The following is a 26,342-nucleotide window of genomic DNA, read 5'->3' as shown; positions in this document are numbered from 1 at the left end:
TGCTCACGATAAGAATTTTTAATTATATTTTTGCATTGCTGGGAAACTTCGAATGTACTGTACTGAACCTTAATACTTGGGGACCTTGAAGCATCCTCCTTCTGGAAAAGTACTTAATCAGGACCTTGTACCCATGCCTTATTCATGTTCTTGACCTTGACTTCCAAATCAGGGACAGGAATCATGAGAAACCATAATCAGCACCAATTTTTGGTAGGAGTTTTATGCGGGTCATCTAAAGAGCGGATTGGTTTCTCACACGGCCCTCGACTCCATGAGGGGAGAGAGGCCAAATCTTGGGGATGGGGCAGAGATAACAGGATCCATTGTCCCCAGATGGTTCAAGTTTTTAATGTTTTCTCTGAGCCTTTTCTTCACTTTCTTTTCTGCTGCCATCTTTCTTTCTTCCCTTTTCCTTTTCTTCTTCCCCCATGAAAACCTTTTTATTCTGGGTTCCCTTTCCCTGTTTCTTCTGTTCTTGGCCTTTGCTTCTCTCTTCTGTTGGCATATTTATCTTTTCTCGTATCTCTTTTGCCCTCCTTAATATTTTTTTCTCTTCATCTTTGTCTTCTCCTTTTCATTTTTTTTCCCCCCCGTCTTCAATGTCTGTCTAACTGCTAACATCATTCATTTGCTTTTCAAAGTTCTGCTATTCTTAGCCTCAGATCCCCCAGGTGCTCACAGAAACCCCTCCAGGTTTATTTTTGGGGGAGAGCTTCCTATTGGCCAGAGTCACTGGTTGATGGGAATTCTTGTAGGAGCGTTGGAATGAAAAAGATTGAGAAATTCTAACCGAATAATCGAGTGTTCATTGGATGAAGGAAAAAATGTAATCACAGATCAGAACCTAATAACCCAATAAGTATCTAATCGTAGCATTTTAAGATTTTCTCATGCATTTCTCAGAATAAATAAAGCTTTTTATTATTCATATATTTTCCTCTCCCCCTAGTTAATCTAGTTCCCTAATTTAGCTCAAAAATTCCCTGTAAATCACTCTTATTTATAATATATGGCATTCTTTTATTGTATAATTGTCTGATTAAAACAAATAAGATTAGGAAAAAGTAAAGATACATTCAGAGCGCTAAAATCCCAAGATTAAAGCATTAAGAGCTCAAGAAGGTAAGCAAGTGAAGTTTTGGCACACTCATCTCTTAATAAAACAGAGTTATTGTGTAACTGCGTCACCACTTAATCTCTGATACATTACCATTTAATGTTTAATAAAGCCTTAAAGTTGTGACCAAAAGTTTCAAAGAAACCAATGATAAGGAAAATCTAACCAACCACCAGATTCTATTTTGTGAGCGTAGATGAGTTTGCACCAGCCTACTACTACTAAAGGTGTTTACAGTCACGAAACTAAGAGCGTTGATCAAATTCTCTAGATGAAATACGAAGGGAACACCCGGAATTGGGGGGGGCAGGGCTGGGGGTGAGTCCCATCAATAACGTAAGAGCAGCGGAGTGACTGGTGGGTGAGGGCTCTTGGGATGACTGTTGTAATCTGTGTCTTTGAAACAGCTGTGAATAACCTTTATCATCCAAAGACGATAAGATAATAGGATAACTTTGTACTACAGTTTCCTCTTGGCTTGTTTTGAGAAACCGAGATTAAAGCCACAAATCAAGAAAGAAAAAAAAACAGTTTCCTTCTGGTACCCCCTGGCAAGTTTGCTGTTTGTTAGGAAACGGCTCTGGCGCTTGGTGTGATCACAAAGGCTTCTCAGCTAGGTGAGCAGGAAGTGCTGTAGATACGAGAAAGGGCAGCGGTCTGTAAAGGCCAGCAAAGCAAGTGCGCCTTGCACTGCAAAGAGAAACCAGTGTTGTCTTTGCGTCTTCTGTTCCACTGTGAAGTTGAGATCTGTAATCATTGAAGCAACCACTGAAAAGATTAATCTTAGAAGGTCTGTTTTAAATTTATTTCTAATCTGTAAAAGGAAGGCATTTTCTTTATACTTACTTTCAGTATCCACGTTTAAATGTTCTTTATTTTTATTATTGGCTGATCAAAAAAATAACTTGTGGACACTTGATAATTAGTGAAGTAGATGCAGTATTTATTCTTCAGTGGGTTCGTTGAAGCAGATTTTTGAATCATGGTTGTAAGATGTCACTCTTTGAGCATCCTTGGGGAATCTAGAATAACAAATAAAATTATCCTGCTAGAAGAGTATTAGAAATATATTCTGTATAGAAATAATGTCTGTATATCCTTGTCTAATCTGTCTCCACCAAAAAAAGTTTTCCACTAAATAAATTACAGCTAAATTCTCATTTTTAAGGTACTGTCACAGTTTGGTTTGGAGTCTTACTTTGTTTCATATTCTAAATTTATACCTTATACAAAGAAGCCATTTTCAGATGATAATGCTTTTCTTTTCCGATGTAAGTTAGGGTTTATTGCTAAACTCTGGAGTCACTGATAAATTTTGTTCCTCACACTGACTAAACAAGGAAGGAATGTGTCAACTTTGACACATTTTAAACTCATTTCCCCTTCCTACGGTGTTTGGACAGAAGCATGATCCATCCATATGGAAGCGGTTCTCCCCCGCCTCCCGTCCGTGGTCCTCCCGTCCGTGGTCCTGCCTCAACCCGGGGTTAGAGTATCAGTCCCTGACTGGTCTTGCTTTTAAGCCCCTCACCAGGATTTCTCAGCTAAGTGAGTAGGAGCTGCTTTGGAGAAAAGGAAGCGTTCTTGTGTAATCCAGCCAAGCCAGTGTGACACCTGCCCAGTGCCCCCTGAACACGACCCAGCAGTGCGCTCACCCATCATCGGTGGGTGTCTGAGGGCGGGTCATTTGTTGCAAAGTTAAGGATGGGCTGGACCTGAAGACCTACTGATCTTATGATCCAATATGACGGATTTTCTTAAACCCCTTCCTACCCAACCCTGGGGAGACAGGTGGCCTCATGAACACCTGGAAACGCCGCTGGTGCGTCCTCAAGGACGAAACCTTCCTGTGGTTCCGCTCCAAGCAGGAGGCCCTCAAGCAAGGCTGGCTGCACAAGAAGGGTGGCGGCTCCTCCACGCTGTCCAGGAGAAACTGGAAGAAGCGCTGGTTCGTCCTCCGCCAGGCCAAGCTGATGTACTTTGAGAATGACAGCGAGGAAAAGCTCAAGGGCACCGTGGAAGTCCGGACAGCCAAGTATGTTGATGAGCCCTGGCCAGGGCTGCTGACCGGGGCTCGGGGCTGCTTCATCAATTAAGTCCCTGCCTAAAAGCTGTCTGGGGCAAGTTCTTTGAAGCAGTAGATTGTAAGAGGTACTCGGTGCGTCCTCATCATTCCTTTCAGTGAGTTGAATTATTAGGAAATCAGGGAAATAAAACTTCGTCTGTGAAATTCACTTTTTGTGAACTTTCAGACATTCAGCTCTGGGTTATAAGATGCTAGTTGGACATAAAACTAGCTCTTTGGAAATGTCATTGGCGGTACACAGGAATCGTGGTGTGGGCATTGAGCCACTGGTTGAGCATCTTGTCATCCTTTTATGGGTCGATCTATCACTTTTAATTCTTCTCCAAGCCCAGCTGTAGCCAACAGATGGCTAAATTGGGAGCAGACGGCCAGTCGGGAGGTGTGTGAAATGAATCATTTGTCTTCCACCTTTGTCGGGTATACTAGCCTCTCCATACCCAACAATGAGAGCAGCAGAGCTGGTGTTTGAATCCAACACACCGCCTTTTTCTGCCACTTTTTTTTTTTTGGCCATGCCGCTCAGCTTGTGGGATCTTAGGTCCCTGGCCTCAGATTGGACCCAGGCCCACGGCAGTGAAAGTGCTGAGTCCTAGCCACTGGACCTCTGGGGAATTCTATTTTGCCACCTTCTTATAGAACCAAAGGATTGAACCACTGAGGGCCTATTTGTTAAAAATTAAGTAAGGTTTTCAGAAAATGTTGGGAACTGAGGGGCAGCTTGTTTTCTTGGGTAATTAGATACTAAGCATAAAATTCATTTTGGTGTGGCCACACTCCACTCAAACTGAGCAACCATACATTTTCAGCACATGGGTAAAAATAAGCTTTGAGAGACCAAATTAACTCCTGAAGTCGTAGACCTGAAAACGACATATGGTTCCTGCTCAACCAGCATTAGAAACTTTAGAAAATGATTCATTGGAAAGTGGAAAGTTTACTCAAGGGAAGAAAGTCTTCTTTGTATTTAATTTTAAGGCCAAATTGTGAAGTGCAGACAGCAGAGTATCAGACTTTTCAAGGCTGCCCCTTTGAGGTTCCTTAGGAAACCATGCTCCGTAGTCAGATGAGTTTGTGGGAGTTTGCGTCTGAGTCCTACAAGTTTCAGCAGCATGGCATAGCTCTGTACCTCCTGCAGTCCTCCCCTGGCCCTGCATACCGTGTTGGTCCTCTCTTCACCCTGGAGGAGGGGGGCCACGGGTGCCAGGAGGCTGAGAGAGAGAATTGTGATGGTGAATTTCACCCGTGTATTTTTGGATGTCCCTTTTGCTACTCACTCTGTAGCAAACACGTGCTTAATGAAGCCCTTTTCTCCAGGTGTTCTGTGAAAATTACAGAGGTAAGGAAGTGTTAGCCCTTCCTCAGCTGTTGGTCACATTCTGTAGAGAAAAGGCAATGAGTTGTTAAGCTTTCACCATCGTTAAGAGTTTTTTATTTATTTTATGTTTTGAAGTTTATTATAGAAAAAATATATTTTTTATTATAGAAAATTTCAATCATAGGCAAGCGTCGGTAGGAGACTGGAATGAGATCTGTGTGTCCATTTCCCATCTTTCAGTGGTTGCCCACCGATGGCCAGTGGTGTTTCATCTGTGACCCTACCCAGCACTGCCCCCCTACAAGCTACATTCTTTAAAGCAAGTCCTGACGTCATACAATCTCACTTGTAAATATTTAGTACACACTGAAGGATCAAGACCTTTTTTAATATATAGTCACAATATCATGATCACATTTAAAAAAGAACATGAGCTCCTTCTACCGTCCACACTCTGGTCATTGTTCAAATTTCCCCAGTTATCTTATACATGGCGGTGATAGTGTTCTTGTTGGTTTGGGTTGGTTTCTTTTTTCAAATCAGAATCCAAATAAGGTTCATAATTTTTAATTGGATGACAGATTGCTCAAGTCTCTTTCAATTTATACACCACCCCCTTCATCTTTCCTTTCACTCACCATCTATTGTTAAAGCTCCCACCTCCTTTATCCTGTCATTTCCAGACTGTTTTCGGCGCCCTGGCAGTATCATCACTCCCCCATTTCCAGGGAAGCTTTTTATAAATGCGAGTCCCTGGGCTCCACCCTAGGAAGCCCCACCTGGGTTTTCTGAACGTTTCCCAGGATTCTGACGGACCGCTGCGGTTCAGAGCCACGACACCCCGTCGTTTTACACGCAAGGTAGCTGAGTTCTCAGGAGGCGGAGTGGCTGGTCCAGGATGACGTGGTCTGGACAGTTTTCCCCTGGGGATTATTGTCCTACTCCAGAGGCTCCCGTGCTTATCACCCACCCCCACCGCCAACCGGGGCCACCTCTCTCCTTCCACTCCCAGGAGGCATCACAGACTCCTCTCTGAATTTTGATCTTCTTGGTTTTTTAAAAAATATTTTATCTCATCTCAGTGATTCTAGCTAAAAAGTCATACAATCTTTTTTTTTTCTAACCAGACTGCTTAATATCGCAGTTGTAAAGTAAATGTTTTGCTGTGAACAGCTGTACTACTTCAGCTGACAAAGCAAGCTGGCTGTATCCCCAGCACATTTCTTCACAAAATAGATCACCACCTCTGGTCCCATCCGAACAGCTGCTTGTGTTTTACCCTGATCTTAACCTGCTCCCCTGAGTTTAAACCTCCAGTGTTGTTTAGAGAGTGTTAGGATGAGATCAAGATGGGATTGAGATCTAGAAACACACACACACACACACACACACACACACACACACACACACACACACACACACACACACACACACACACACACACACACACACACACACACACACACACACACACACACACACACACACACACACACACACACCGCCTTTCTGGAGAGAGAAAAGCCTGCCTCCCCCTAGAGGCCACAAGGGTCTTCATCGTTTCAGAAGTGTCGGTATCTGATTTTTCAGTTACAGTGAAATTTCTTTTCTTGCCCCTTATTAAGAATTCTGTGTTCCTAATTTGCATTTGGTGCTTGTGTCCCTTTGCAGGGAGATCATAGATAACACCAGCAAAGAAAACGGGATTGACATCATTATGACTGATAGGACCTTCCACCTGATCGCCGAATCCCCAGAAGACGCCAGGTGAGGCGCTGTGCTGTCGACTTGGTCATAACTACATCCTCGCTCCTGTGCAGGCCCGGACATCACACGGATCACTCTTGAGCCTACTGGTGCTGAAAAGATTTTAGTTGATTTTCTAGTTGGGTTTTTCTCTTAGGATGGTTGAAGAACTGAGAGTCGGAAGAGATGGATGTACTTGTCTCCTGGGGACTCTCACTGGGCACTGTGTTCCATACAGTAAGCACACAGATTTCCAGCTTCACATGCCACTGGAGAGACCCCTTGTTATTTACACTCAGGCTTTTATTGTCACCAGCAGCATATGTAAATTGTGCTGCTACACACAGTTGAAAGCCACCCTCTGGAAGCTTCTGAGCTTTGAAAGGGAGCAGCTTCTGTTTGCTTAAGGGTTGAAAAAACAGGAACATTAACCCTTGGCTGTTCAAATAAATGCTAGGACTGTGGCGTTGGGAGGGTGCTTAAGGCCTTGATAGTGAAGAATTCTGTCGGCTGGAAGAGATAGTTAACACTTAGGGAACTTACTATATTGCAGGCAGTGTTCCAAAATGCTTCACGTATGTTAACTCATTTCATTCTCACAACAACCCTATAGAGGGTATCACCGTTATCCAGTTTTACAGAATAGGAGACTGAGGTACAGAGAAAAGGTAGTATAATCTGTAAAGTAACGCACGGTCAATTCTATTGAGTGGAGGCACGAAGCTTCTTAAGGAGCTTAGATTTTTGACTGAGCTCGGAGGACAGTGGTGTCCCTCATTGGCTGGGGCAAGTTGTCCGACTTTTCTGGACCTTGGTTTCCATCGTAGTGCTGAGATGTGGTACAAAATTAAGAAGAGCTGGTGTGTGCTTCTCTGTGTGATGCATGGCAGGGTCACGCAGTGGGGCATCTGTCTCTGTTCCTGCTGCCCTGGGGGTGTATAGGGTCACGTTGGAGATGCCTGTCATCCACTCTGAGCAACGCCAGAAAATACCTTCTGATTTATGAGGCTGAGATCCTTTGGCCTGTCTTCATCAGTTTGCAGCTCAGAAAAATCACTAGAATCTTCTAGCGAGTTCTCGGGGCCTTTACGACCGACCCCGTGCCCTTTGAATGTTTCTGTGTTGATATAACACCATGGTAGCAGCATTAAGGGCAAAGAAAATAATTCTTCCCATGGGAACAAACTAAAACCCCACTTGGATCCATAAATTATGACACAAGCTGGAAAAACAAGCAGACCTGGAATTAGAGCCCCATCATTCCATCTGGGACTCCTAGAGACCACGTGTGGTTTTTTGTGGTCCAGGGAATGCCCACAGCTTTTACAGCTGAATTATAGGCCCAGCTGTCCTGTCTGTTTTGTGCCATAATGAACCTGCTAGATTTAACATTTGGAATATTTTAGCCAAGGACTTTTTGCCCTGACCAGTGGAACACATTTTTTAAAATTCCTTTTCAGATTTCAAGTTGCACTTGATTTAAGGGGAGAGATTTGTATTAAGGAGGTCACCTGTATAGATGGAAAGCACAGCAGATTTTATGTGGCTGTGTGTGTGTGTCTGATCCCATGTGGCCTGCATTTTGAAGGTTTGTGTTGTTCAGTATCTGATTTTGGATATTTTTGAGCTTTATAAAGCAATGACTGAAGTCTTGCCTTTGGGTTAACCAGAAGTGATGAACCAATTCATATCAAGATGTTTCCCTTGGTCTCCCTACGAGTCTGTATATGTTGAGTATTTTCAAGCTCTTGGTTACATCTTGCTCCTTCAGGAATCACAGGAGATAGATTTTAGTGCTTTGCTGTAAGTATCTTACATAACTTACCTTTAAATATAGGTATTAATTTTTTACTTAAATATCCCATTGGGTACCAAGTACTTTCTCCTATGCCTTAGTTATAGGAGTGTGTATACGTGTCTGATTAGCCCCCTCCAGGAGAAGGATGTCCTAGCATCTCTCTCACATTTGGTACCTCTCACTTTAGTTGCTTAATAAACGATGGATGGATGAACTGACACAGACGGATGGATATTCATGGTCATTTTCCTCAAGCACGTATTGTGTTTCTAGTTACATCATGACTTTTGTTCTGCTTGACTTTCCTGGAGTTGACATGTTTGCTTTTATTATCTGATTCTAATGTGGCTGCAAGTGAGAAAACTCATTTGAAGTGAAGATAGAAGAGTTCTCTGGTCAAAATAATTTTCTACTTTCTACTCCAGGCAGTTGTTTTCTATTTCCAGCTCTCCTGTGGTTTTATTCACTTAAGTTGAAATCCTATCAGGTGGTTGGAAACCCCACCTGGAAATGAGCAGGGGAAATAGACATCCAGTGGCCACCCTGAGATGATGCTCTTACGTTGGGCTTCTTACCTCGGAATTTAAAATTGAGAAGGCACTTGAATGTTCCCTAGGTTATAAATAATATCTTCAGTAAAGATCCTTGATCTAAGTGCGTGGGTAGAACTGAGGATTTCATTTTTTGCTGTCAATTTCTCTAGGAACTTACCCTCATCATTATTAAATGTCTACGAAGGTCCTTGGGGCCAGAGGGAACGGGTCTTCCCACTGATCTGAAGTTGCATCAGATGGTACTTAAAGGCACCTGGGCTCTTTCTTCTAACTTCGCTCCTCGGTATTATGAAACCCACACGTACCCGTGAGGAGTAGACATATTAAAAGAAAGTTGCTCAGAGGGGATGTCGTTTCCCCAGAGGATGTGGAGAAGGGTGTCACTGTATTGCATGCAGAGGTTGGCCACCCCTTCACTGTTGCTCTCTCCTCCCCACAGCCAGTGGTTTAGCGTGCTGAGTCAGGTCCACGCATCCACGGACCAGGAGATTCGGGAGATGCACGATGAACAGGCAAACCCGCAGAACGCCGTGGTGCGTGAGCCTGGGTGGGGTGTGGAGGGAGGCGTCCTGCCAGAGGGGACTGGGAATTTGTAGACAGTCTTTTTTTTGTTTTTTTAAATAAGAAATAGTATAATAATTAAAGAGAGAAACGGGAACATCTTGGTTAAAAATCATATAGAAAAACAGAGTAAATTATAGAAGATTGTAAGTAGTAATAGATTACTATTCTCCCACCTCAAAAAAAATTCCAATTTTTATGAAACCGTGGAAGCCCGTTACACTTTTCTCCAAAGGATATAGTGAATTCCAAATTGTATTCTTCCTGACATCACTCTATCCCAGGCACGTAAACAGAGCCACAAAATCATATTTCAGAGATAGTTTGACTTTCTCACAATTATAAAATTTGATGATAGATCATAGTGTAAATCAGAAAAGTTGTATGATTGAAAGAAGTTTGTAAACACCCTTCACTGAAAGTATTTTAGGAACAAGACAGAAAGATTCGTTTACACTTTATTTAATGAATGGACTGTAGATTTTGCCCTGTCTAGAGGCTGTCTGTGCTGAATGAAGGGGGACGTTTCCTTAGATAACTACTGTTTTGCAGTGAACACACAAAGAAGGAGGCTTTTTCGTTTGCCTGTTTAGAGAGTCATCATCTAGGGGTGTTATCATGATGTGTGCTCTACTTGAATGGTTCTCAGTGTTTCTGCTTTTCACTTCTTTCCAGGGCACTCTGGATGTGGGGCTGATTGATTCTGTGTGCGCCTCGGACAGCCCTGATAGGTAAGCTCAGGTGTGACTCTTAACAAAAGTAACTGCTGGACACCTGCGTGCGCCCACAGGCTCTATGCTCTGGGCTGGGGAATGACTCTAGGCTGTGTGTTCCCACCTGGTCAACCCCAGCAATCAGAGACTTCCTTCTTGGTACCCAGTTTGACCTCATCCGCAGTCTTCCTCTCTGGGTGTCTTTGGAGTGCGGCGGGTTGGAGGGGTCAGGAGTAGGGAAGACCTTGGAAACCTAATTTAGACAGTCATGCAGGGACAGACTTGGGACTCATGCAGGATGAAAATGCCTGTATCCCGGCACAGGGGTGGGTGTAGTTCCCCTTTCTAAAATTTAATAATGAATTTGAAAAGGATTTTGATGGTAATTTATATGTGGAATATTAATAAATTAAACCACAAACATTTATTTTCCTTGACATGCCTACCTTACCTGTGCCCTTAAAATAGCATGTGTTTGGTTCTGTTTTTTGAAGGCAGATCATCCTCGGTGACGGTCTCGGGGGTCTCTGTACCCAGTGACCTTCGTCTTTCCCATCTCTATTTTGCTTTGCAGCTTGGGAATTCTGAGTACGGATCAAAATTGACTTCTGCCTTCAATGACATAGCTTTAGAGAGAGAATAGAAATGTATTCAAATTGACAACAAGAATAGTGTCTCCTGGACCGAGTGAGAATTCCGGGATGTCCATCGCCCCACCGTTGACCAAGGCTCTCCTGAACCATAGATTCTTTGTTTCTACTAGTCACCCTACACCTTCTCATACCTGGCTCAGGAACCTTTAACACGTGTGTGTCATGTCAGTAATTAAAGCCCAGATGCTTGTTCTGACAGTCAAGTTCTGATCTGCGTCTCTCTCCTCCTAAACCCCTACATCAGGCAGGCTGGGCACGTGACGATCCATGGGAGAACCTTCCATCCCTACCCAGGCTTTTCTCTCTTCCTCAAGTGCTCACCTTTTTTCCTTCCCAACTACAGAAAAATCTTGTTTAAGAGCCTATGAGAGACTCAGGGCATTGCCAGCTAAAAAGAGATGCAGGAGAAAGTAAATTTCCATTATTAGGTTATCCCTGCCTGGGAAATGCACCCTTGTCAGATTGCGTTGAAGGGATGGACCCAGGTGGCTCTTTGTACCAGGCATAATCAAGCGGATGAGATGTTCCACTTACACCTATTTACTGACCTCCTGTTACTGGTATCTGACATTGCATTACCCACCCACAGAAATATTATCCAAAGCCATACCCAGAGGCAGGAAGAAATTTACTTTGGAGAGGCATCAAAAAAAAATTTTCCCTCGCGGTCACCTTAGTTAGCCTTCCTGGAACTGAATTTCATCTGGAAAGTTCAGCATTAAGAAATGTTTTCCCTTCCAGGACCTTCAGAATGTGTTGCTCCAGGTTTAAAGGTTAATGAGGCATAAAATAAATCCTACAGAAATGAGCAAGGTTTGCCTTAACGTAAAATACACATAGCACTGCCGTTTTTATCCCTGTGACCCATAAGCTGGGGAAAAGGCATTTTGTCTTGGGTCAGACGGAGGTGGTGATTTCAGTGGAGCTAAGAGGTTTTGCTTCCTTCTCGCCCCACTGCTCAGACCCAACTCATTTGTGATCATCACGGCCAACCGGGTGCTTCACTGCAACGCAGACACGCCGGAGGAGATGCACCACTGGATAACACTGCTGCAGAGATCCAAGGGGGACACCAGAGTGGAGGGCCAGGAATTTATAGTGAGAGGTGATGCCACCGACGCTTTTTTTACTTGGAGTCCTGTTTTCATTTACACGGATATCTGCCACGTTTCCATTTTGAGCCACTTTTCTGAGTAATTTTGCCTCTTGACATGGTTTAAAATCATCAAATAAGAAATGATCGTGGCCGTTTGTAGCAGATATATAGAAATCTGACCCATTTGTAAGCCAGGTGCAGATGGTTACCTGGTATGTGAAGTTTCTCATCCTAGTTTTGAGCTGACACTTCATTCTTTCTTTCCAGGGTGGTTGCACAAAGAAGTGAAAAACAGTCCGAAGATGTCTTCACTGAAACTGAAGAAACGGTGGTTTGTGCTAACCCACAACTCCTTGGATTACTACAAGAGCTCGGAGAAGAATGCTCTGAAGTTGGGTACCCTGGTCCTCAACAGCCTCTGTTCAGTCGTCCCGCCGGACGAGAAGATCTTCAAAGAGACAGGTAAGCGGTGTGGTGTGCTCAGGACTGGCTGGGCCTGAGACATGGCCTCTCCAGTCATAGGAGGTGTGGGTTTGCTCGGAGCGAAGGAGTGAGCTTCCTACCTGGGGTGCTTACGTTCCCCACCCCCACAAAAAAAAATCTCTTTTGCTGATTTATCTTTTGAGGCTGTCCGTGGTTAGCTATGTGAACACTTGATATGTAAACCATAGTAAAGGGGTCCTGATTTATTGGGTTGCAGAAAGATTCTTCTAAGGGCAAGGAGATGTAAACAGACAGAAGTTCTCCTACAGGAAGCCTTATTTTTCTATGCCTGTGTTTTTGTCTTTCTCACCGTTGTACCGTGAGAGTCATAATGCAGCTTAAAAAAGGTAAACCCTGACTGTCGGTGAACATAACCTAGCATAATAAAAAGCGGTCACGTAAGATTTTTTTTTTCCCTTTCGATATTACAAAAGGTGTTTCTAGGTTGTTTATTTTGATTTTTTGTTGCTAGTCGTGATTTTGTGCTTTTGAAATAGAGTTCCTCCGTTCCAAAAACTACTCATGTATTTTTTTACTGTAGTCACTGCATTCCATTTTCGGCTGGTGTCTGAACATCTGGACTGCTTGCTTGACACAATGGTTTCTTTTGAAGGGAGAATCTAAAGGCAAGGAAGACAAGGAACAGGAAGGGAAAAAGAGAGTCAGCAATCTGAGGGGAGAGTTTTCACTCTTGTTCCAGAGCCTTGAACTGGACTTTAGTTTACGCCTGTTCCTTCTTTGAGAGCAGGCGTTACTAATTATATATTTATCATAATTCTGGGCTTATCATTTTAATGTTTGTCTTCCCTTCGTAACTGTAAATTCCACGTGTCTTTGGGTACCTAGTGCAGGGCAGGGCACGTGGAGGAAATCAGCAAGTAGCTATTGAATTAATAAAGGGGCTCAGGTGGAGATGGCCTGGGTGCTGGACTTCTGGGACTCCGGTACGGGGACAGTACCCTGGTCCCCCAGGTTCATGTGTGTGTGTGTGTGTGTGTGTGTGTGTGTGCGTGTGTGCGTGTGTGCGCGCACGCGCGTTGCTGTTGCAGGCTACTGGAACGTCACCGTGTACGGACGCAAGCACTGCTATCGGCTCTATACCAAGCTGCTCAACGAGGCTACCAGGTGGTCCAGCGCCATTCAAAACGTGACGGACACCAAGGCCCCGATCGACACCCCAACCCAGCAGCTGATTCAGGATATCAAGGTGAGAGCGAGGGAGCCCAGCTCATAGTGAGTCACAGTAGCTCACAGATTCTCACCACGGGAACATCAAGACGTTTCTGTAATCAAAACTAACTCTTAGTTAATTTTGTGTTCGTGTATATCCTGGCTTTTAAAAATCTAAATGCTAGACTGCATTTAGAAAATGCAAAAATTGACGTCAAGTTGAAATTTGACACTAAAATTATCTTGTCTCTGGGGAGGTGTTACGGATCGCCACTGAGGCAAACCTGATTGTAGAGTTGTGTAGGCGGAGGGACAGTGGTCTGTAATTTGGGGTGTGGGGCTCCCCAGTCACAGGGACGTGGTGTGATCTGTGTTGGGGACAACCTGCATGTCACAGGTTCCACTTGAGCCCAGGCTGGGGACCTTCTAGAAGTAACACAATAATTCTACTTTCACTGCAGTTTCTAGATCACACAAGTGGATTCACTAAGAGGCCACATGGGTCTAGAAAGCTTGGAATCCTTATCAGGTGCCCCCAAACTCACAGAAGCAGCTCCCAGGTCTCTGGACCGGCACTGAACTTGTTCAGCTGTAATTCCCTGCTTATAAAGATTAGTGGCTGTGAGTGTATATCGAATGAATGAACAAGCAAACGAATGAACCATTAAATGGCAGCCACGAACAAGGATCACGGCGCTCATTTTCCAGGCATGGAAACGGAGACATGGGATATTCTGGTTGCATTGCTCACTTAGCTGGTCAGCCCCTGATGCAGACGCAGGTCAAGGGAATTATTTTTATTCTGTTCCTCCAAGTTATCCATGTAGGCAGGTTCCCTACGCAAAGGAAAGAGCCAGAGCTGTGACAGAAAAGATGCCAGAATGATAGTGAGGCGGGTACTTATTTACTGATGTACATCAAAGGAAGTAAGCTAATTAGATCCAGGAGGCAAACCGCGCCTTTTGTAAAGGTGGGAGAGGGTCTCATATATCGGTAGTATATTATTAACCACCAAATTCAAGTCAGCCTCTTGATTCCAAAATGACATGTTTTCTGGGTGTTTGGAGCCAAATTCCTGCAGGTCAGTTATCCTACAAACTGTAGAGCTGTCCATGGAGCCCGAGGAGCTTGAAACTAATAATGTCATTTCTAGTCTTAAAAAAATGAATTTGTTGAAGCTTTCTTGTGAAAAAGGAGAGAAAAAAAGCACATATCAGCTGAACTTCCTCTTCAAAGCTATATCTTATTTACCCGTATATTTACTAAGTCATTGGAAATCAGACGTTAAAGAGTAAATAGAGTTTTAAATGTTGAAACAGTGCTTCTTAAGAAATGAGACAAATATATTTACTAATTCACATTTGAAATCAGACATTAAAAGAGTAAATAGAATTTTTGGATATGAAGCAATGCTTCTTAAGAAATGAGACAGGTTGCCCTAAATAAGTCCATACCAATTTTTTAAGTGATTAAAACATATTTCTTTCTGGTTTTCAATTGGGTATTATTGAAAAAGTTTCATAGCAGAAATGAACTTGCCACGATAGAATGATTCATTGCCTCTCCTCCAACTTTTCTGTTGATTTAAAGTTCTAAAAGTAACTTTGGCTTTTTCAGATCCCAAATTAATGCTTTAGGAACATAAATACATGATGAAATTCTCTGAGAGGAGCTCTTAAATTTCAGGAGTGAGAAAGGAGGCCCAAGGAAGAACAGTCTCGCTGATAATGTATTAACGCGTCATTTTCAGGGGGAGGATACAAAAGACCAATGAGAGAGCTAGCAAAATGTGTTTTTAAAATGAATTATAGACGAGGATGACATGATTTGGCCAAATGATTTATGGCTAAATAATTAGCAAGAAAAGTTTAATTTTTTTCAGTATATATAATTTCCAGAGAGAAGATTTTTCAATAACATGGGAAAATATGCAAATCAAAGAAAGAGAATGAGCTGTGTAAGAAAAATGTGTGTGTGTGTGTGTGTGTGAGTGATTTGTCATCAAGCGTGGCTTGCGGGTATCTTCATGCTTGAGATGATTAATGCTGGATTCCCACCTCCATCCCTAGACTACAGGTGTTTTGTGACTTGTGAAAAACATTCTCGTTCAGGAGGATGCAGATGGCTTTGTCCTTTTACATGTACGTTTCTTACGATAAGCTCGTGGGCTTTCCCTAACGGCTCTGTTCTTCTCAAGGAGAACTGCCTGAACGCGGACGTGGTGGAGCAGATCTATAAGCGGAACCCTATCCTGCGCCACACCCACCGGCCCCTGCACTCCCCACTCCTGCCCCTGCCCTACGGAGACATCAACCTCAACCGTGAGTCCCGAATTCCTCCTGGGCCCGGGACACTGTGCTGTGGTTTCCCTGTTAACTCTTTAGCTCTATCATATTAGCGTTAGTTGGTTATAGTGATGTCCGTGTTGTTGTATTAAAAAACATGCCAGCACGCCCCAGGAGCGCAGAGTACCCTTAATCTATTGGAGAACCAGATCCTAAACAGTTGTCTTGCATGTCAAATGCGGAACCTGCTTGGCAGCAGACCAGCTTTTCAGTAAGTATTATTGCACAGTAAAATAGTTCAGTTGCTTGTGTGCCTCTGTTTGGCTGTTCGAGTGTCCAGAGCAGGTGGTGGGCACTGCATCCTGAAGTAGCTCTGGTCCCCATTCCTGCCTCTGGTCTGCTGCTCAGATTGTACCTTCTCCAAAGCCTCGTGTCACTCGTGTTTGTTGTGCTTCTCCTAGTGCTCAAAGACAAAGGCTACACGACCCTTCAGGATGAAGCCATCAAGATATTCAATTCCCTGCAGCAGCTGGAGTCCATGTCTGACCCTACTCCCATCATCCAGGGCATCCTCCAGACGGGGCACGACCTCCGCCCTCTGCGAGACGAGCTCTACTGTCAGCTCATCAAACAGACCAACAAGGTGCCCCATCCGGGCAGTGTGGGCAACCTGTGCAGCTGGCAGATCCTAACCTGCCTGAGCTGCACCTTCCTGCCCAGCCGGGGGATCCTCAAGTACCTCAAGTTCCACCTGAGAAGGTACGAGTGGCCCGGGCGGCGCTGCTCACGTTGGGAGTGCGGTGGACACAGTTCAGATAAGTTGGACCTGGAACAGAAGGCACCTTGTGTGGGTCGGGCTCCTAGGTCACCCGAGCTGACTTACGGGGCACAGACGACCTTTTTCCCTCTAAGCCACACGGGGCTGATCCAGGGACAGGTCCCTTTGGGTGTAGTGTCCTGAAGTGTAGGACGTTGATAAATTTAATTACCACTACTCTGTATGGACAGGGAAAAAAGAAAACAAGCTTGGATATTTGTTCCAGATCGAACAGGTAGAGGCTGTCTGATTCAGCTTCTGCTTAACTGTGGAAAAAGAATTTTCATGGCAGTAGTATGAGGCACGTGGCCCTTTCAAATCTAATAGCTCTGCAGAGGTCAGCTAGTAGCAGAAGCTGCTCCCGGGCATACTTGGGCTCTTTGGTCTTTGGATTTTCTCTCTCTCTTCTTTTTCTTTTTGGTCCTGAAACAGCACAGGGCGAGCTAGGGAAGCGGCTAGCGTTTGCTCTGCACTGGGACCCCATTCACCGTGTTGGTCTGCAGCACGTTGAAGCCGCCCGGTTCCCCGTAGCCAGCCGTCCTCAGATCTTGCAATTAACAGTTAGTGTTTGGCTCCTAGGATACGGGAACAGTTTCCAGGAACCGAGATGGAAAAATACGCCCTCTTCATTTACGAATCTCTCAAGAAAACCAAATGCAGAGAGTTTGTGCCTTCCCGAGATGAAATCGAAGCGCTGATCCATCGGCAGGAGATGACGTCCACAGTGTATTGCCACGGCGGTGGCTCCTGCAAGATCACCATCAGCTCCCACACCACAGCCGGGGAGGTGAGGGAGAGGCCCAGCTGCCCACGTGCTTACTTATGTCAGGAAAACTGGGCGCAGTTAGGCTGACTGTCGTGCACAGTTGCGGCTGGCATGGTGCAGCTGCTCAGTAACCAAGGAAACAGACGTAATCCTGCTAATCCAAGAAGCAGTCGATACCTAGTAGAGATTGCGGACCTGACTCAGATACGTCTGCTCTGACAAGGGTTTAGCCTCTCACTTCTGCAGTGTTTTTCTTTTTGCCACACAAATATCTAGCATGTTGGGTGAACATGTTTTCATTTTTCCTTCTTTTTTTCAATTTAAACTTAGTACCATAAAACCAATTGGCTAAAAGGAATAGTGCGGTAAAACCCGGAAAAGCTGGTGTAGCAGAGATGTCAGTGGAAATTGCTATGAGTTTGTGAATTTATCAGGCAAACGGGCTTTAGTTTTCATATGCTTACGGGTTTGCAAGAAACCGGCCGGCATCTGCCCCTAGCTGTGGGCAAAATAACCTGTGTTCTCTTTGGCAAGGAAGAGAGAGAACTGATTTCGAGAGAACCGGGGAAAACAGCGCCTTGGAGATTCCGTACACAACAGTGTTGGGAGGTTGCTTGGACCCTCACTTTTGCTGGCAGCTCCCCCTGGGTTCTGATGAAGGCATATTCTAGAAGCACAGCTTCAGAAGCTGAAGTCCCCGTGTCTTCCAGGTGGTGGAGAAGCTGATCCGAGGCCTGGCCATGGAGGACAGCAGAAACATGTTTGCGCTCTTTGAGTACAACGGACACGTCGATAAAGCCGTCGAAAGCCGGACCATTGTAGCAGATGTATTAGCAAAGTTTGAAAAGTAAGTTCCTTCTCCCTGAAGTGCCAGCCGATTAGAGGCAGGAGGGTTTGAACTTTGATTCCATTTTTGGCTTCAGGGTACCTTTGAGTTCATCTCATTTTACCTGTGTTAAAGCATATATTTAATTTCTCATCTCTCTCTGCTGCCTATTTCCCTTGATTCCTAGATAGAGCCACTGTCTCAAATAGGATTCACCCCGTCATTGATCCTCTACCCCATTCTTCTCTCCGTGCCCTGCTGTCACCCTCATCTTGGAATTTTCTGATTCTCAGATTTTAACTTGTCATTAGCTTTGAAGCTGGACGAGTGGACAGAAGCCAACTTATAAACTCTTCAGACTGCATTTTGTATCTCTTGGACCTACAATATTCACATCCCCCAAGTAACACAAAAGATATTCCTCCTTTAGCATGATGCCAGTACCAATGACGAGACTCCAGCAGGGCTGGGCCCTGCCCCTCCCCAGCTGCATAAGGGGGCAGGAGTAGCTTTAACTAAGAAATTGGGCTTGCCTGGTGGCGCAGTGGTTGAGAGTCCGCCTGCCGATGCAGGGGACGCGGGTTCGTGCCCCGGTCCGGGAAGATCCCACATGCTGCGGAACGGCTGGGCCCGTGAGCCATGGCCACTGAGCCTGCGCGTCCGGAGCCTGTGCTCCACAACGGGAGAGGCCACAACAGTGAGAGGCCCGCGTACCGCAAAAAAAAAAAAAAGAAAAAAAAAAGAAATGTGTCAGGGGACCAAGAGGTTTAGAACAGCCCCAAACTTACAAGTCCCAGAGGAAGTGACCTCCTCTCCTCAAGGTGGGCCTGGTCTAAGGGCTTTGTTGGAAATAAACCAAAATGCGATGGAGGGGGAGAGGGATATTCCTACTTTCTGTTAACATAGCCTCCCAAATGTTCATGTCAATTTTTATAAATATTATTATAGTTTGCGAGTCGGCAAAGGGAATGAAGGAATAGGCTTTGTTTCTTTGCTTTCTATGTGTAGCTAGGACTAACCAGACTGGGACACTCGGGGAAATACTTGTTAGCTCGGTTTACCTGAAGGCTGCCTGTTTGTTGTCTTAAAGTAAAACTAGGATGAAAGTGTGTTTTTCACCTCTGGGGAAATAAAATTAGCAGGGAACTCTGGTAAGCTTCACGCTGGCTCTATTTTCTCTCCCACCATCCCCATCTCCACCCTCTCTGTTATCTGAGCACAGACAGGATGTCTGAATCCTTGCCAAGAATACACCATATGCAGTGAACTCCCTGTGGGTCACCCATGGCCCATTTCTCATTTTGCTTTCTGAGTCTCTCTCAACTTCCGTCTGTAGGCTGGCTGCCACATCAGAGGTGGGTGACCAGCCCTGGAAATTCTACTTCAAACTTTACTGCTTCCTGGACACAGACAACGTGCCAGAAGACAGCGTGGAATTTGCGTTCATGTTTGAACAGGTACATGGAGCTCTTAGGCTCCTTTGCAGACAAGCAGGGGTGAAACCCGTTCATACCCCTCGTACGTTAACTGCTAGTTCTTGGAAATCACACGTGGCAGTAGAATTCCCAGCGTGGACAGGTTCAGCTGCTCTTTCATTCATTTGTAGAAGGAAACTTCTACACGTATTATATGAACTCCTGGGCCAGGAACTGTTCTAGTTGGGACAGGGGAGAGGGTACGGGGGGAGCAATAAGAAATAAGATAGATATACGTGTTCAGTGGTATCCATGCGACGGAGAACCTTAAGGCGGCACGGGAGGGTTAGGGTACAACTTTAAGGAAGGTGGCCTTTGGTGGAACAAGGGAGCAAGCCAGGCGGGCGTGGTGTCGCACAGCCATGCCTGGCCCATAGCGCCACTGACCGCCTTGTTACAGGCCCACGAAGCCGTCGTCCACGGCCACTACCCGGCCCCCGAGGAAAACCTGCAGGTCCTGGCTGCCCTGCGGCTGCAGTACCTGCAGGGGGATTACACGCCCCACGCCCCAGTGCCACCCCTGGAGGAGGTCTACTCGCTGCAGAGACTCAAGGCCCGCATCAGCCAGTCCACCAAGAGCTTCACACCGTGTGAGCGGCTGGAGAAGCGCCGCACGAGCTTCTTGGAGGGGACGCTGCGCCGGAGCTTCCGGACGGGGGCGGCAGTGCGGCAGAGGGCAGAGGAGGGGCAGATGCTGGACATGTGGGTCAAGGAGGAGGTCTCGTCTGCGCGGGCCAGCATCGTCGGCAAGTGGAAGAAGTTTCAGGGGATGAGCCAGGAGCAGGCCATGGCCAAGTACATGGCCTTGATCAAGGAGTGGCCTGGATACGGGTCGACGCTCTTTGATGTGGAGGTGAGAGCTGCCTGCTGCTTCTCGGACCGGGTTGCACTGGGGCCTGTGCAACCACCACGGTCAGGTTCCTGGGGAAGGGAGGACCTGGTGGAACACTTGGCTCTCTCACCCTCTCTCTTTAGAGCCCCCAAATTTTACCCTTCACACCCGCCACACACCCAAAGTTTTCTTCCTCCTTTACAGTAAATGCTCTCGTAATGTTAAAAGTGAGTGGAAAATTAAGGTGTCATCTATTCTTAAATAATTTCTGATTCTTTCTTATTCAAGCTATAGCCCCAACGAAAAAGTGCTGGTAAAAATCTGCATTAAAGTTTAAAAAAAATTTTTTTTTAGAACTGTGTCCATGAAATTAGAAATTTTGGATATCCTTGAATTTTACATTTATATCTTTTTCCCATGACTGTTTGAAGGGAAGAATTTCTGTTTCACAATTTGAATTTGGCTAAACTCACATCAACCCAGTACTGATTCATATCCTTTTTTTTTTTTAACATCTTTATTGGAGTATAATTGCTTTACAATGGTGTGTTAGTTTCTGCTTTATAACAAAGTGAATCAGCTAAACATATACATATGTTCCCATATCTCCTCCCTTTTGCGTCTCCCTCCCACCCTCCCTATCCCACCCCTCTAGGTGGTCACGAAGCACCGAGCTGATCTCCCTGTGCTATGCGGCTGCTTCCCACTAGCTAGCTATTTTACGTTTGGTAGTGTATATACGTCCATGCCACTCTCTCACTTTGTCACAGCTTACCCTTCCCCCTCCCCATATCCTCAAGTCCATGCTCTCGAGTGAAGTAAGTCAGAAAGAGAAAAACATATACCATGTGCTAACACATATATATGGAATGTAAGAAAAAAAAAGGTCATGAAGAACCTAGGGGTAAGACGGGAATAAAGACACAGACCTTTTTTTTTTTTAAGTAGACCATTTATGGAAAGAAAATCTTACTAATGATTGAGATCAAGGCTTGGCAAACTGCAGCCCGTGGGCCAAATCCTGCCTGCCTCCTTTTTTGTAAAAAAAAGTTTTATTGCCACACAGCAGGGCTCACTCCTTTACATATTTTTCTCTGGCTGCTTTTACACTGAAATGGCAGAGCTGAGTACATGTGACAGAGACCACAAAGCCTAAAACATTCACTGTCTGTCCTCTAACAGATAAGTTTGCCAACGCTTGGTCTAGATAAGCCAGCCCTTGGTTTGTTTTTCTTATGATCATAATGGTTCAGCATGTTATCTGATGACTTTTAAATGAAGCTCTGTAAAAATCTAAATGTTGATCATATATTCCAAGATCCTTTCATGACTTTTCATTGGATGCTCTCTTTGGGTTGGTTGGCTGGTTGATTGATTCAGTTACATTTGTTTTTAAGTATAAATCAGATGCTTTGTACAGGTACCTCCTGTTTTGTGTCACCAGTGTGTACCCCTCCTGATTCCCATGGCCCTGTGTTGTCATCCCCTACAGCCAGCCCGGCTCTTATTTTCCTCCACTGACCCATGCAGGAAGGTCTGTTGTTAAACCAATGAGATCGACCACCATACACACTTAAGGTCATTGCGGCTCCTTCTCACGAGACGTGTTTTCCAAGAGGAGCCCAAACCGCTCAGCACAGATTGGGAGAATTTCCCTCTGTGATCCTAGGTTTTGTATTTGAAGAATAATCATCCAAAACAGGAAGGGGAGGCAGAACTAGAGATAGAAGAGAGTAGCCCTGGCTCGGGCTGCTTGATTCGCTGGGGAATCGCTGTCAAGTTCCACGGCTACGGCCACCTCCGCGTAGCTAATCCAGATGGCCAGGAGAGTGATGATGTTGAGAGGTGGAGAGTCCAAGCAAGGTGTTGGATTTACCAAGTAGGATTCCCCAAATGCACAGGATTGATCAGCTGGTCAGAAATCCATCAAGGCCGCCAAAGAGCCACCATTTCTCATATCTTGTATTTCAATGCCCCCAGCATAAGGACACGCTGCAAGCACTCAGCATTCTTTGCAGAGTGCTGGACTCAAAGCCTCTCTTGTGGTTTCTGTGTTCTGTTTCTAACTTTTATGATCTCTTGCCCTAACTCTTGCCCCGCAGTGCAAGGAAGGAGGCTTTCCCCAGGACCTCTGGCTGGGCGTCAGCGCAGACGCCGTGTCTGTCTACAAGCGCGGGGAGGGGAGACCGTTGGAAGTCTTCCAGTACGAGCACATTCTCTCCTTCGGGGCCCCCCTGGCCAACACGTACAAGATCGTCGTCGATGAGAGGGAGCTGCTCTTTGAAACCAGCGAGGTAAGAGGCAAATCTTTCATCCGTGGCCTTGACAAAATAGGAAAACCGCACCCCGTTTCCTGATGCCTTTGACCAAGTAATTTTATTTGGATGTTTCGCTTTTAAGATATAGGAAGATACAGCATGGTGCGCCTTCCCCAGCTGCAGGTTTCTCACAGGCCAAAATCTGACAGCCCCACATTTGTTCTGTGTACCTCTGCAACAGAGAAATCTGGTTCCCTTGTACCCTTGTAGGAAAAGAAGAGAAAGGGAAGTGATGTAGAGGTCCTATATATATATATATACACATACATATATATAGCTTGGCAATAAAGCCTTGTGAAACTTACTAGACGAGGTGGCAGTGGATCACAGCTGTGAGACGTGGGTATGGCAGTGTCCACGGAGCCGGAGGGAGCGAACGGTAGAGTGTCCTGGACAGAGCTAATTCTAGCTGACAGAAAACACCTCTATATATTTGTGCCATCCCGCTCCAAAGCGTAAAATGTAGTGATAATAATAACGATCATACAAGAAGCCTGTTGAGGTCTCCACATAGGGAGCTGCTAACAAGCAAAGGTGGGAAATGGGCAGGAGTCACACGCTGCCCGTTTGGCTGTTGGTGTACAGTGATGGAGAGGAGATGCTGTGCAGGAGGGTGGAAAGAGGTGGGGCTTTGACTGGGGGGCCCCAGGCGCCAGGCTGCCGGGTTTGCACAACTCCAGTAAACAGCGCGGAACTGCCATGGGCTCTCGGTGTGTTATGTGTAACAACAGTGCTTTTACAAACAGTGTGGGGTGGGATTGGAAGGGAAGAGAGATCAGGGAAATGGGAGCCAGTTAGGATGCCTTCACGGGGACGCAGGCCAGCCATCAGGAGGGACGGGCCAGAAGGGGAGGCAGTGAACGCACCATGAAATAGCTACTGCTGGACTCTCAGAACTGGCAGGGAACAGAACGGGCACACGAGGCTCTGCCAGCTCCTCGGGCCTCAGCTCTGTGTCTCCAGCTGCATCACGAGGTTTTGACCAGCACGATAGGATGCAACCTTTAAAAGCTGTGATTGTGGGCTCTGTCGTGTACCTGTACCTTCAGTGGGGACGGTGACCCCAGCCCTGATCCTACCCACACACTGTAGTGTCATCTGCTGGGGGGCTTTCTGTCTTGCAAAATCTGACAGTTTTACGTCAGGCAACCACCAGGTGGCACACGTCATACGTGGAAAGGCCACGAGTCCCCCTTCTACCCAACGAGGAATAGGGAAAAGCAGCTCTAACTCTTGGCTTCCTACACAGCCTGCGCCGTGGATTCGCACGGCAGGCTGGTGGCTTTTGCTGGGAGGACGGGCCCCCGCCTGCGCGCACTGGGCAGAGGATGTCTGGTTGTTAGCCTGGGTCCCCTGGCCCCTCAGAAACTTGTGACCGTGGGCCGATTCTGCTCCCCCGGCAGGTGGTAGACGTGGCCAAGCTCATGAAAGCCTACATCAGCATGATCGTGAAGAAGCGCTACAGCACCTCGCGCTCCGTGAGCAGCCAGGGCAGCTCCAGGTGAAGGTGGCCGTGGGTCCACGTGAATTGAGCATCTCCACGTGCCGCCCCCTCGGCCCCAGCCGGCTCCTGCGCCTGCAGCCCAAGGCGAGGCTGCCCAGGCTTTCCAGAAGCCCCTCGTCGGAGGGCGGTGTCTCGGGGGACCTTTCATCCTGTCCACTCCAGTGATCAGTGTCTCAAGCTGTCGACCCAGTTTCCAAAGCTTTACTTCTTTTAGACGACACATGCCTTAAAAAGAGAGGAAACGAAACCCACGCTGCCACCAAAGCAGCCAGAAGTGCCTTAACTTGTGGAACCGACACTAATCCACCTTAACTGTGCTACTGAAGAGAAATGCTTTCCCTCCCTTTTAGGGAAGACTTGCTAAGCTTGAGGGGGGTGGAGGGGGGGCGTTGATCCATCTATTCTGCACTAACCTCCCAGCTTGATTTCCCCCGGGAAGGAAGGTGAGGGAGTGGGGAGGGGGGACGGAGGGAGAGCAAGAGGACGACGGTCTATTTTAGTTGGAGCGCTGCTGGCAGCCTTCCTCATTGGACGTATATTAACTTTTTCTGTTTCATCTTTTAAGTGCATGTGCCTGCCCGTGCACGCATGTGTCCATAAACCCATCACTTTCATCATTGTTCATGAGCATTGAAAGCAAAGGGAAAGAGGATGTGCAATGGCGTAACGTCTGTATATTTTAATAGTTCAGAGCGAGAGTCGTCAGCTGTTACTTTACAAGGTGGTTTTATTAACAACCCGGAATCCTGGAGTTTCCTGTCTTTGCTGTATTCCGAAAGCCACATTTTGACTCCAGTTTTGTTTCACGTGTAGCAAAGTCTGCAATCTCTGTCTGCTGTGTTACAAACAGATACGCAGTCTACAGATAACTGTATTTATAAACCACTCTTAAACAGCTGGCTCCAAGGCTGTTTTTAGAACCGTATGAAGGCATTTTGGAGTCATTAGTTTCTATGAGATTTAAGTTAAAAAATGTTTCTTGGAAGGTTAGCTCGTATCACTCTGGGTAGGTTGCAACATAACCATGTTGGAATATGGGGGAAAGATGCTACCTTCCTTGAAAGCATAACACATGAGTGGATCTTTAAAGGACCCTGACGTTCAATGCTGAGGTTTTAATAAAATACACACCTATTTTATCCCACGTGTATAATGGTGGTCTGAACAAGGCCCCTGTAAATAAATGAGCATTTATGACCAGAAGAAAAATAATCTGGTCTTGGACTTCTATTTTTATACAGAGAAGTTGTAAAGACTTAGGCCAACTAAGTCTACCCACAAAGAAAAAGGAAAGTTGCCTTACCCCTATGGACAGCCATGCGGAATCATTGTTTGTTGGCTCAAGAAAGTCTGACAATAAAAGATATTAGTTAACGTGCAGTGTAATTTCTTTATGGGGCAGCTCTAAATACCATATGGACTTTGTTTTTGCTGGGTTTTGGTTTTAATGCTTTGGGCTTCAAAGGGTTGAAGCTGTATGTTTCATGCACTTGATCACCAGGTCTAAAAGCAAACACATATAGACATCTCAGCTGCTTTTTTAGACACAGAGCGTGACTCCAAGAAAGCTGAGAAGGTAAAAGACCAGGTTCGATGAAATCACAGAAGTCTAAGGACTTGAATTGTGGGTGTCGGAGCGCCCCCTGTAGCTGAGCCCCAAGATGCCTGATGGTGAAATCATGGTCCTGCATCCACTGGCAGCCCTTATCGCTGTGAGCACAATACAGGGGGAGCTTGTTTAGCGACCCATTTACCCAAAGAACTAGCCGGGGACGTGGGTCTCACCTGCACGGGCTCCTCGGCCGGATACAGCACGTGAACAGTCCCCTCTGTCCCTCTCTAAGCGCTGTGTGTCCATGTGTCTGTGTGTCCGGGAGACCCCTCTTCCCACTCCACAGGGACTGGGAGACGACCTGAAGCCAGGGGCTGCCCCAGCACCTGTGGCCTCGAGGTGACGAGAGGGAAGGTGAGCTAAGACTCGGATATTTTCTTGTCCTTGTTTTCATTTCAGGCCCTGCGAGCAGCTGGCAGAAGTGCCTTTCCCACTGCCCACCACTCAGGATTCCCTCTGTAACTTCTCACACCCCGCAAGGCTGCCCCGCACCCCCAATTACAGATGAGGAATTAGGCAGAGAAAAGCAAAGCAACTCCGCTAAGGCGTTGCAGCAACACCAGAGCTAGGACCCAGGTCTCTTTACACAAAGGCCTTTCCTCGTCAACAGCT

General features: G+C 45.9%; 1 protein-coding gene across 7 annotated transcripts in view; it reads left to right on the top strand.

Moving 5' to 3' along the window:
* The window catches only part of MYO10 (myosin X), a 218,081-nt gene extending 192,589 nt beyond the window's left edge, over positions 1–25,492 (top strand). For 6 of the 7 annotated variants that reach the window (XM_089908696.1, XM_022581422.3, XM_089908695.1 and 3 more), the window contains 15 exons: positions 2,912–3,155; positions 6,193–6,288; positions 9,059–9,152; positions 9,856–9,911; positions 11,509–11,651; positions 11,910–12,104; positions 13,175–13,332; positions 15,493–15,616; positions 16,042–16,339; positions 16,977–17,184; positions 17,874–18,010; positions 19,326–19,446; positions 19,865–20,317; positions 22,399–22,590; positions 24,018–25,492. In XM_089908696.1, the coding sequence (XP_089764822.1) occupies positions 2,912–3,155; positions 6,193–6,288; positions 9,059–9,152; positions 9,856–9,911; positions 11,509–11,651; positions 11,910–12,104; positions 13,175–13,332; positions 15,493–15,616; positions 16,042–16,339; positions 16,977–17,184; positions 17,874–18,010; positions 19,326–19,446; positions 19,865–20,317; positions 22,399–22,590; positions 24,018–24,119 (2,621 nt within the window). In that variant the 3' untranslated portion in view covers positions 24,120–25,492. The other variant, XM_089908699.1, reaches the window with a different exon arrangement.
* The last annotated feature ends 850 nt before the right edge of the window (positions 25,493–26,342 follow it).

The sequence above is a fragment of the Delphinapterus leucas genome, chromosome 3, assembly GCF_059928025.1.
Source record: "Delphinapterus leucas isolate spDelLeu-1000000601 "Yukka" chromosome 3, BTC_Dleu_Yukka2, whole genome shotgun sequence".
Classification (NCBI taxonomy): domain Eukaryota; kingdom Metazoa; phylum Chordata; class Mammalia; order Artiodactyla; family Monodontidae; genus Delphinapterus; species Delphinapterus leucas.
Note: the sequence above shows the minus strand (reverse complement) of the source record. Positions and strands in the feature narration are given on the sequence as shown.